The 12,525-nt window shown below is 48.6% G+C and overlaps 1 protein-coding gene across 1 annotated transcript in view; it reads right to left on the bottom strand.

The window, feature by feature from the left end:
* Positions 1-303: 303 nt before the first annotated feature.
* Positions 304-12,525, bottom strand: part of cntnap2a (contactin associated protein 2a) — a gene marked incomplete at both ends in the record, with an annotated part of 236,984 nt that continues 224,762 nt past the window's right edge. The window contains 3 exons of the mRNA XM_084443565.1: positions 304-503; positions 663-728; positions 1,822-2,079. Coding sequence (XP_084299691.1) covers positions 304-503; positions 663-728; positions 1,822-2,079 — 524 coding nt within the window. The remainder of the gene's footprint in view (positions 504-662; positions 729-1,821; positions 2,080-12,525) is intronic.

The following is a 12,525-nucleotide window of genomic DNA, read 5'->3' as shown; positions in this document are numbered from 1 at the left end:
TTCAAAGGACTCCTGAAAAATTCCCAAACACAATACAAAGCAGGACGAGCCAGTTACTATGTACAGATGGACTGTCTCTCAGCGCTGGGCTTGACCCCACCACTGACCCCCCCTCCCTCAAGTAGTCCAGATCTCTGTACACCGTCTCTCCCTCCACACCCCATCCCACCAGGATACTATGCTCCTATTGGATGAACCCCTCGCTCCCTCTCTCCTCCGATTGGTCACAGACCCCCTCGCCCCGTCTCTCCTCTGTAATTGGATGAGCTGCTCGATCTCTCTGCGCGCTGTCCAATTGGCCGGTTAGATGAACCACTCTTTCTTTGATTCGTCGATGGTCTCGGGGTTGGCGTCGGGGCCGATGATGGCCGTGTCTGCTGATTCGCCGCCCGACTCCGCCCCTTTCGCCTCATTGGTGTGATAGGTTCCCTTGTGGCGGAACATGTAGCGAATCAGGAAGACCAGAGTGCAGAGGATGGTGAAGATCACCACGGCGATGATGCCTGTCGAGGACGTGGATGATATCAGCGTCAGAGAAGGTAGATCACGAGACATTCTGCAGCGTTCAGTCACCTGGATTCAGAATGTCACTGAACGCTGGGTTATTGGTCAAGAAATGTGTGTCGGTGTCAGGTTAAAGCAGTGTTACCACGGTAACGTACCACCAATGATGGCCGAGTTCCTGTTGACTCCATCTGGAATCACCCTCTCCTCGTTGAAGGGGAACTCTGCACCTAGGGACAGAGAGAGAGAGAGAGAGAGAGGGAGAGAGGGAGAGAGAGACACAGAGAGAGAGAGAGAGAGAGAGAGAGAGAGAGGGAGAGGAAGAGAGAGAGAGAGGGGGAGAGAGACAGATTCATATTAAAACCAAATAGGAAAAAATACTAGAAATCTTGCTATTTTCTAAGGATAGATAGAGAGATATAAAACATACTTTACGTTACACATACCTTATATTACACTCTGCACACACACACACACACACACACACACACACACACACACACACACACACACACACACACACACACTGTACTCTCACCACACTTCATTCTGTGTATATTGTGTATTTTGTATGCGTTTTGTGATTGTGCTGTCCTGTCTTTGTCCTGTCCTGTCCTGCACCCTGTCTAATGCTGTCTCCATCAGTGTTCGCACCATCAACCTCAACACATTCCTAGTATGTTTTAACTACAATGACAATAAACTGATCTGATCTGAGTCTGAATCTGAGAGGTTTCCAGCACGACTGAACTATAAACTAGGAATGTCAACTAACGTCAACTCCCCTAATGGACAGATTCCCTAGGAAAAGAAGAGAGAGAGGGATGAGAGAGGAGAGGAGGAGAGGGGGTAGGAGTGGAGGGAGAGAGGAGAGGAGGAGAGGGGGTAGGGGTGGAGGGAGAGAGGAGAGGAGGAGAGGGGGTAGGGGTGGAGTGAGAGAGGAGAGGAGGAGAAGGGGTAGGGGTGGAGAGAGAGAGGAGAGGAGGAGAGGGGGTAGGGGTGGAGGGAGAGAGGAGAGGAGCGGAGGAGAGGGGGTAGGGGTGGAGGGAGAGAGTATGCCAGGAGACTGCTGACAGTGCAGTGTGTGTGTGTGTGTGTGCTTGCCAGTGTGTGTGTGTGTGTGTGTGTGTGTGTGTGAGTCAGGATCAATAGACCATGTTAACCGTCGACAGCTCGTCCCACGGGGGACAACAGGAGCGCCTGGAAAAAACGGCAACATCCGGAATACCGAGACACAGTAACACCAACCAGGCCCTCGTCTGACAGCATGGCGTGTGTGTGTGTGTGTGTGTGTGTGTGTGCGTGGGGGCGCTCTACCGCTCTCACCTGGGTCCAGGTGCCAGGGGTCCGTGGCGGCAGACATGGGTGGGATGGTGAGCGGCGACGCCCCGCAGTTGGACTCCAGCAGTTTGCCCTGGTAGCTGACTGGTTGGGCCGGCGCCGGAGGGGCTGGCGCAGGGATTCTCAGGGCAGCCTTCAGGGGCGCCACGCCGTTGAACTGGACCCGAGACAGACAGCCTATGAATCCTGGGGTGTTATAGCCCTCTATAAGCACCGGGTCTATGTGAACAGTCTCTGGAGAGAGAGGACACACACACACGCACACACACACATACGCACACGCAAGCGCACACCCACATGCACACGCACACACACAGAAACACACACATGCACACACATGCACACACACACACAGAAACACACACACACAGAAACACACGCACACACACAGAAACACACACACACATCAGCAATGTCAAGGAAAGTACGGCACGATAATGTGACCTATGAGCATCCGGTGGTCTCTTTCATAGACAATCATCAGCATATTTGGGGGGCGTGCACCCCCCCCCACCACACACACACACACACACACACACACACACACACACAGGACACTACACATCTCTATACTGAGAGAGAGGGAGAGAGAGACAGGGAGAAAGAGGAAGGGATTAGCTGGCCTCTGACCTCTATACAGAATGATATGGTGAATTATTCATCTCTCTCTCTCTCTGTTGATTTAGTTCTTCTACAGTATAATGATATGAGAGTAGAAACCAGCGCAGACCTCCGCCCATGAGTGCATGTGGTCAGCATGTGCAGGGACATCACGGTGCCCATACTCAGAGACAGATATCCTGGTGGTGCATCACCGTTCCAGTTCATGAGCAGCTGGGGTCAGCTGAACGGGTGGTGTTTGTCTCTCCTCCTCCCTCTCCTCCCCCCTCTCTCCATTCCCCCCCTCTCTCTTTCTCTTTCTCTCCTCTCTCTCTCCTCTCTGTTGTTCATCTCCGCCTCCTCGTCAAATAAAGGAGGAGGCGGAGATGAACAGAACCTACACCATAATACTGAATAATAATAATCAACTACACCATAATACTGAATAATCATCATCAACTACACCATAACACTGAATAATCATCATCAACTACACAACAATACTGAATAATCATCACCAACTACACGACAATACTGAATAATAATAATCAACTACACCATAATACTGAATAATCATCATCAACTACACCACAATACTGAATAATCATCACCAACTACACCACAATACTCAATAATCATCACCAACTACACCACAATACTGAATAATCATCATCAACTACACCACAATACTCAATAATCATCACCAACTACACCACAATACTGAATAATCATCATCAACTACACCACAATGCTGAATAATCATCATCAACTACACCACAATACTGAATAATCATCAACTACACCACAATACTGAATAATCTTCACCAACTACACCACACTACTGAATAATCATCATCAACTACACCACAATAGTGAATAATCATCAACTACACCACAATACTGAATAATCATCAACTACAGTACACCACAATAGTGAATAATCATCACCAACTACACCACAATAGTGAATAATCATCAACTACAACACAATACTGAATAATTATCACCAACTACACCACAATACTGAATAATCATCATCAACTACACCACAATACTGAATAATCATCAACTACACCACAATACTGAATAATCATCATCAACTACACCACAATACTCAATAATCATCACCAACTACACCACAATACTGAATAATCATCATCAACTACACCACAATACTCAATAATCATCAACTACACCACAATACTGAATAATCATCACCAACTACACCACACTACTGAATAATCATCATCAACTACACCACAATAGTGAATAATCATCAACTACACCACAATACTGAATAATCATCAACTACACCACAATAGTGAATAATCATCACCAACTACACCACAATAGTGAATAATCATCATCAACTACACCACAATACTGAATAATTATCACCAACTACACCACAATACTGAATAATCATCATCAACTACACCACAATACTGAATAATCATCATCAACTACACCAAAATAATGAATAATCATCAACTACACCACAATACTGAATAATCATCATCAACTACACCAAAATAATGAATAATCATCATCAACTAAACCACAATACTGAATAGTCCACAATACTGAATAGTCATCTTCAACTACATCACAATACTGAATAATCATCATCAACTACACCACAATACTGAATAATCATCATCAACTACACCACAATACTGAATAATCATCACCAACTACACCACACTACTGAATAATCATCATCAACTACACCACAATACTGAATAATCATCACCAACTACACCACAATACTGAATAGTCATCATCAACTACACCACAATACTGAATAATCATCATCAACTACACCACAATACTGAATAATAATCATCAACTACACGAGAATACTGAATCATCAACTATCATAATCAACTACACCACAATACTGAATAATCATCAACTACACCACAATACTGAATAATCATCAACTACACCACAACACTGAATAATCATCATCAACTACACCACAATACTGAATAATCATCATCAACTACACCACAATACTGAAAAATAATCAGCAACTGTCATCAACTACACCAGAATACTGAATCATCATCAACTATCATCAACTACACCACAATACTGAATAATCATCACCAACTACACCACAATACTGAATAATTTCTGTCACTCCCCTCCATCTCTCTGACCACTATTTCATGTCCTACTCCCTCTCCATCCCCTCTTCCCCTGTAACTCCTCCTCCTACCCACATGGTTACCGCCCGTAGCCATCTCCGCTCGCTCTCCCCTACTGACCTTTCCTCTACTGTCACCTCCGCCCTCCCCGCCCCTGAATCCTTCTCTCTCCTACCCTCTGATACTGCCACTGATCTTCTCCTCTCTACTCTTTCCTCTTCTCTGGACAATCTCTGTCCCCTCACCTCCAGGCCTGCACGCCCAACTCCACCTGCCCCATGGCTGTCGGACTCAGTGCGTACTGATAGACGGAGCCTGAGAATAGCTGAGCGCAAATGGAGGAAAGGCAAGCTCCCAGGGGACCTTCTTAATTTCCAATCTCTTCTTTCCACATTCTCCTCCTCTCTGTCTGCTGCTAAAGCTGCTTTCTTCCGCTCTAAAATCCTAACCTCTGCTTCCAATCCTAAAAAACTCTTTGAAACCTTCTCTTCACTACTCCAGCCCCCACCTCCTACTCCCAACTCCTCCCTTCTCCCTGATGATTTCGCCAACTTCTTTGACAAGAAAGTTAACGATATCAGATCCTCTTTCCCCCCTCCCCCGGTCAACGCTCCATGCACGAAACTCACCCCCCCATCCCCACCCTCTCTCCACTCCCTGCTCCCCCCCTCCTCTCCACGCCCCACCTTATCCCACTTTTCTCCCCTCTCCCCCAACGAGGCCCTCAACCTTGTAACATCTAACCGCCCCACCACGTGCTCCCTAGACCCTGTTCCCTCGACTCTCCTTCAGTCTGTTGCACCCGAACTCCTTCCCTTCCTAACCCACCTCATCAATGCATCTCTTGTTTCAGGATGTTTTCCCTCTGCTTTCAAGACTGCCAGAGTCACCCCCCTCCTAAAGAAACCATCTCTCGACCCCTCTGATGTCAAAAACTACAGACCGGTTTCCCTTCTATCCTTTCTATCCAAAACACTTGAACGTGCTATCTTTAACCAACTGTCTTCGTACCTCCACCAGAACGACCTCCTAGATCCCCACCAATCCGGGTTCAAGGCTGGCCACTCGACAGAGACCGCCCTCCTTGCAGTAACAGAGTCACTCCATGCCGCTAGAGCGAACTCTCTCTCCTCTGTCCTGATACTCCTAGACCTGTCAGCAGCATTTGATACGGTAGACCACCAGATCCTCCTCTCCACCCTCGAGGAGAAAGGCATCGATGGCTCTGCACACTCCCTGTTTGCATCCTACCTGACGGGCCGCTCCTACCAGGTGACATGGAGAGGGTCGACGTCGGAACCACGTAGTCTGACTACGGGGGTTCCACAAGGGTCTGTCCTGGGTCCTCTCCTGTTTTCCCTCTACACTACATCTCTGGGCGCTGTCATTCGCTCGCATGGCTTCTCCTATCACTGCTATGCCGATGACACCCAACTGGTTCTGTCATTTCCCCCTTCTGATACAGAAGTGGAGACACGCATAGCTGGGTGCTTGGCTGACATTTCGGAGTGGATGACGACACATCACCTCAAGCTCAATCTGGACAAGACTGAGCTGCTGTTCCTCCCGGGGAAGGGCTGTCCGCACCGGGACCTGGCCATCACCATTGAAGACACAGTGGTGACCCCGACTCGGACTGCGAGGAATCTGGGTGTGACCCTGGATGACCAACTGTCATTTTCCTCACATGTCACATCCGTCACACGTTCCTGTAGATTCATGCTCTACAACATCAGGAGGATTCGCCCTTTCCTCACTAATGAAACGGCGCAGGTACTCATCCAGGCCCTGGTCATCTCCCGCCTGGACTACTGCAACTCCCTCCTCGCGGGGGCACCGGCGTCAGCCATTAAACCTCTGGAACTTGTCCAGAAAGCTGCTGCTCGCCTGGTGTTCAACCACCCCAAATTCTCCCACACAACTTCCCTCCTCCGTTCCCTACACTGGCTCCCTGTAGCGGCTCGCATCCAGTTTAAAACTCTGGCGCTAACCTACAGGGCAATGAAAGGAACAGCCCCCTCCTACCTCCAGGCCATGGTCAAACCCTACATCCCCTCCCGACCACTACGCTCTGCTACCTCAGGGCGACTGGTTGCCCCGTCACTCCGAGGCTCCTGCGGTCGATCGACACGGTCACGGCTCTTCTCTGTCCTGGCCCCGCAGTGGTGGAATGAGCTGCCCACTGATGTCAGGACAGCAGAGTCGCTGCCCATCTTTCGTCGCAGGCTCAAAACTCATCTCTTCAAGAAGTACTACAACAATCCTCCCACCTAAGCACTTATTATATTATATTGCACTGTACTTTAGATTGTGATTCTTGCACTTTGCCTTCAGCACTAGATTATGCTCTTAGTCACTTGTTTGTTTTAGAAAGAAGATGCACTTGTGAGTTCTGGCAAGTAGTAGTACATTGGCTCTTCCTACGTTAAATGCAATTATTGTTAGTCGCTTTGGATAAAAGCGTCTGCTAAATGACTGTAATGTAATGTAATGTAATCATCATCAACTACACCAGAATACTGAATCACCATCATCAATAATCATCATCAACTACACCAGACTACTGAATAATCATCAACTACACCACAATACTGAATAATCATCATCAACTACACCACAACACTGAATAATCATCATCAACTACACCACAATACTGAATAATCATCATCAACTACACCACAATAATGAATAATCATCATCAACTACACCACAATACTGAATAATCATCATCAACTACATGAGAATACTGAATCATCATCAACTATCATAATCAACTACAGCACAATACTGAATAATCATCATCAACTACACCAGACTACTGAATAATCATCATCAACTACACGAGAAAAGTGAATCATCATCATTGTTACGGGAAAGGGTGTGTGGTGTTGTTTTTGTGTTTGTTTTTCCTTCCTGTCTCCCCCAGGTGTTGGCCAGCGGTGGTGCATGTGGTTCCTGGTCCCGCCTTGTCCTGTCAATCATCGTGGCCCTCAGTGTGTGCAGTCCTTGTGTCCCTCATTGATTTCCCACCTGTGTTCAATTAGCTACATTCCTTGTTGTCCAATCATGTGTCTCCCTGTCTCCTATAAGAGTGTCCTGTGTTCTGTGTAGGAGTTGGAGGAGAGGGGTTGTTATGTTTGTTTTGTGCCTGTTACATTTGGTTTGTTTTACCTAGTTTGATTGTTGGTTCGTGCCCTCCTAGTCTTTTGTCGTCTTGGCCAAGGGAGAAGGGCTAGGTAAGACACCCTGGGGTCTACATTTTGCATCATGTAGGTAACCATTGTCTATACACATTAGGTAAGACGCGTGCGGTGCAATTGTTGTAGCAGGTAGGTTAGGTTCCGGGCAAGTCTATTTAGTTAGAGTGTGTGTGGAGTAGGTAGGCTAGAAAGGGTAGGGAAGTTTAGGGCTGTGTTTGTGGTGTGGCACCGCCGCATGGTCTTTCTCCCTGCCCCCCTCTCCTACCCTTTGTTAGCGTCCGGAGGAGTGTGAGGTTGTTTATTTTCTCCCCCCCTTGTCTTGTCCATTGCTTGTTGCTTGTCTTGGTTTTGTGTAGAAATAAATCCTTTTTTATGCTACCTTGGATTGGGACATTGTATTGTGTATTGAATGCCCCACACCCAGAGTATAGTGTTGTTCCATCTACCAGCTGTGTTATACACAGACTGTTATATTCTTATTCACCCTACCCCTATGGTAATACCATCTTAATAGGAATGTAACAAGTGGGGGCTCGTCCGGGATCCGTCCATCTTTCCTGAGAGTTTGTGTGTAGGGCCCTAGCTGGTTAATCGTATTGTGGGTGTGGTGGTTCAGTTTTTGTGTACGTTGGTCGGTCTTTTATTTAAATGGCGACCTCAGTAGTAGCGCAGTTCATTGAGTCTCCTTCTGTGGAGCTGTTGGACTTGTGTCTTGTGGCTGACTTGAAGGCTCTAGCTGAGCATTATGACATAGCTACGCCCAAGAATGTTGTGAAGGCTGAGTTGAGGCGCATTGTGGGGGAAGCGCTGGTGGACCGGGGGGTCTTGCCAGTGCTTGTGTTGGCTACTCCTGATCCTGAGGGGTCTGCAGAGCAGCCAGGAATCCCTGTGGTTGTGGAGGACCGAAGGGAGGATGATCCCACCTCCCCAGTGAAGGAGGAGGCCTACCCTGAGGGGAGAGAGATTCCCCCACCCCGTTCTATGCCTCGGTTTGATCCTAGTCCCCATTCTGTTTCTCCTCCTGGTTCACCACGGTCGGGTATAAATGCTCGACTGCGCCTCCAGGTAGCGCGACTCGAGGCCGAGAAGCAGGAGAGGGAGCGTGAACGGCATGCGGAGATTAACTGCCGGCTTGAGATACGGAGGATGGAGTTGGACGCAGAGATTCAGTTGCGCCGACTGGAGATGGAGGAGAAAATGGCTCTCCTAAAGGCCAACCAGTACTCTGCCTCTCAGTCTCTTGGCGCCCCGCAGACTTCACCTCTGATTTCTGCCGAGGGGAGGGATCGCCCTGATAGATTTGATGTTTATAAGAATATTGCCTTAGTGCCCCCTTTCAGAGAATCTGAGGTTGACTCCTACTTTAGTGTTTTTGAACGTATAGCTGGCTCTTTGCACTGGCCCAAGGACATGTGGCCCTTGCTTTTACAGTGCAAATTAGTAGGCAAAGCCCAGGACGCTGTGTCTGCTTTGTCTCTTTCAGATGGTTTGGACTATGATTGTGTGAAATCTGCTGTGCTTAATGCCTATGAACTTGTCCCAGAGGCATACAGGCAAAAATTCAGAAACCATCGAAAAGGTGTCAGTAAAACCTACGTGGAGTTTGCCAGAGAAAAGGAGCTCATGTTTGATAGATGGTGTGCTGCTTGTAAGTGTGAGGACTTTAAGTCTCTACGGGAATTGATTATGGTGGAGGAGTTCAAGAACAGCCTCCCTGAGAAGTTAGTAGTTTACCTAAATGAACACAAGGTGGCCAAAGTGTCTCAAGCGGCCGTGCTTGCAGATGAGTTCGTACTCACCCATAAAACTACTTTCACGGCAGCAGTACCCCGCTCTGAGATGCGGAAAATGTCCCCAGCACGTGAGCACCGGCCCTCTACTGTGCCAGGCTCAAAGGGCAAGGAAGAGCGTGTGTGTTTTTTTTGCCACCGGCCTGGGCATTTGATAGCGGAGTGTAGAAAAATGCAGCAGCGACAGGGACAGTCATCTGCCTCGTCTCCTCATGCCAAACCGGTGGTGTTGGTGCACCCTGCGCCTATGGATTCTAAACTGTCCTCTAATCTATCCTCTGTTGAGCCCTGTCTGAAGGCTGAGTCTAGCTATGATCCTTTTGTGTCTTCTGGATCGGTGTCCCTAACAGGTAGTGATGAAACCTATGTGCCCGTTTGCATTCTCAGAGACACCGGAGCTGCCCAGTCTGTGATCCTCTCCAGTGTGTTGCCTTGGTCCGATGATTCGTACTGTGGCTACAGCGTGTTGTTGCAGGGCATTGAGATGGGTCATGTGCCGGTGCCATTGCATTTTGTTAATGTGCGTTCGGATTTGGTTAGTGGCAGATTCAAAGTTGCAGTACAGCCTTCTCTTCCTGTGGAAGGTATCACCCTAATCATGGGGAATGATCTTGCGGGTGGGTTAGTAGTACCAGTGTTGGAGGTGGTTACTCCCCCAGCGCAGCCTGCTGCCCTCGATAGCCTGGGAAAGGAGTTTCCCACTGCTTTCCCCTCCTGTGTGGTTACACGTGCCCAAGCCAGGAAGTTGGGTAATGTGTGTGATTTGGAGGAGTCTCTGTTTAGCTCCATACTCGGTGCAGATGAGAGTACAGATGTGAACGACTTGCCTCCCCAGAGCCCAGTGAAGGAGCCTGAGGTTGATAAGTCTGATGTGGCTAAGTCTTTCAGTGAGGTTTGCATCCCAGTAACTACAGATAACCTGAAAGCTGCTCAAAGGCAGGACTCTAGCTTAGCCAAGTGTTTCTCTCCTGTTGTGACTAGGGAGCAAGTCCGTGGTCCGCTGAAGGTACTGAAAGACCAAATGTTGACTACCAACCCTGCTCCTAAAAATGTGTTGGACTACGTGAGTCGCGTTAGAGAGCGGTTGCATGATGCTTGTGCCTTAGCGAAAGAGGCCCTGAGCCATTCACAAGAGACTATGAAGTCTCAGTTCGATCGGAAAGCGGTAGAGCGCTCTCTTGACCCAGGTGACCAAGTTCTAGTGTTGTTGCCGGTGCCTGGTTCCTCGTTGTCCGCTCGGTTTACTGGTCCGTACTGTGTTGAAAGGAAGCTGAGTGAGACAGATTATGTCATCCGAACGCCTGATCGGAGACGTCAATCCCGGGTGTGTCACATCAACATGCTTAAACTGTACAGGGCGAGGGAGACGGAGCCCCCTGAGGTCCAGAGTGTCCCGGTGCTATGTGTTACTGTGTCTGACTCAGCAGACGAAGATGGTTTTGTGTTACGCAACCAGGCGCAGCAGTGTGCCCACCTGGGAAATTCAGAAATGCTGGGCTCTTTACGAGAGCATTTAGGTCACTTAGACAGGGCGTGTCAAGATGATGTTCTGCAGTTAGTGGAGGTGTTTCCCAGTCTGTTCTCCGATGTGCCCACCTGCACATCTGTGTTGCAACATGACATTGAGGTGCAAGGCGCACGGCCAATTAAGCAGCATGCTTATAGAGTAAACCAGAGTAAGCGAAAGGTCATGCAACCAGAAGTGGCCTATTTGCTTGAGAAATGGGTTGGCGGTGCCCAGTACAAGCCCCTGGAGTTCCCCATGTCTACTCATTCCAAAGCCTGATGGTACTAGCCGTTTCTGCACAGACTACGGCTATCGCAAGGTCAACGCGGTCACTGTGCGGGACTCATTCCCGTTGCCCCGCCTTGATGATTGTGTAGACACTGTTGGTGCCGCTGCATGGGTCAGTAAGCTTGACTTATTAAAGGGGTACTGGCAAGTCCCGTTGACTCCCCGTGCCTCTGAAATATCCGCCTTTGTCACGCCTGACAATTTTTTGCAATACACTGTAATGCCGTTCGGCATGTGTAACGCTCCTGCAACCTTTCAGAGGCTGGTGAATACCGTGTTAGCTGGAGTGTCCAACTGTACAGCCTACCTAGACGATCTGGTAGTGTACTCCAACTGGTCTGACCATCTCTCCACCCTGAAGGTTGTGTTCCAGCGGTTGGCCACGGCCAATCTAACTTTGAACTTAGCCAAGTGTGAGTTTGGAAAAGCTACCATCACCTACTTAGGTAAGGAGGTGGGGAGGGGCCAAGTGCGCCCCCTGTCTGAAAAGGTAGCTGCCATTGCTGCCTATCCTGCTCCCACTACTCGCCGGGAGTTGAGGCGGTTTTTAGGGATGGCAGGCTACTATCGCGGATTCTGCCGTAACTTTTCTGTGGTGGTTGCTCCTCTCACCAATATACTGAGTCCTGCCATACCATTTACATGGTCTGAGAGCTGCCAAGTGGCATTTGAGTCTGTTAAATTTTTGCTTTGCAGTTCTCCTGTACTTTCTGCCCCTAACTTTGATAAAGGTTTCAAACTGGAGGTGGATGCCAGCGCTGTGGGAGCTGGAGCTGTGCTGCTCCAGGAGGATGACAGTGGACTTGATCACCCCATTTGTTATTTCTCCCGGAAGTTCAATAGGGCCCAGTCCAGGTATTCCACGATAGAACAAGAGACACTGGCATTGTTATTAGCTCTCCAGTACTTTGAGGTTTATGTGGGCTCCAGTACATTCCCCATTTATGTGTACACTGACCACAACCCCTTAGTCTTCTTACATCGAATGTACAATCATAACCAGCGCCTTATGAGGTGGGCCCTGCTTGTCCAAGGCGTCCCCTTGGTCATTCGCCACAAGAAAGGGTCCGAAAATGTGGTGGCTGACGCCCGTTCTCGGGCCTAGTCAGAGATGGGCCTATGGTTTGCCTGGGTTGACAGTC

Source organism: Borostomias antarcticus (assembly GCF_949987555.1).
Source record: "Borostomias antarcticus genome assembly, chromosome: 9".
NCBI classification, from domain to species: Eukaryota; Metazoa; Chordata; class Actinopteri; order Stomiiformes; family Stomiidae; genus Borostomias; species Borostomias antarcticus.
The sequence above is the reverse complement of the archived record's forward strand: the minus strand, read 5'-3'. Positions and strand labels throughout refer to the sequence as shown.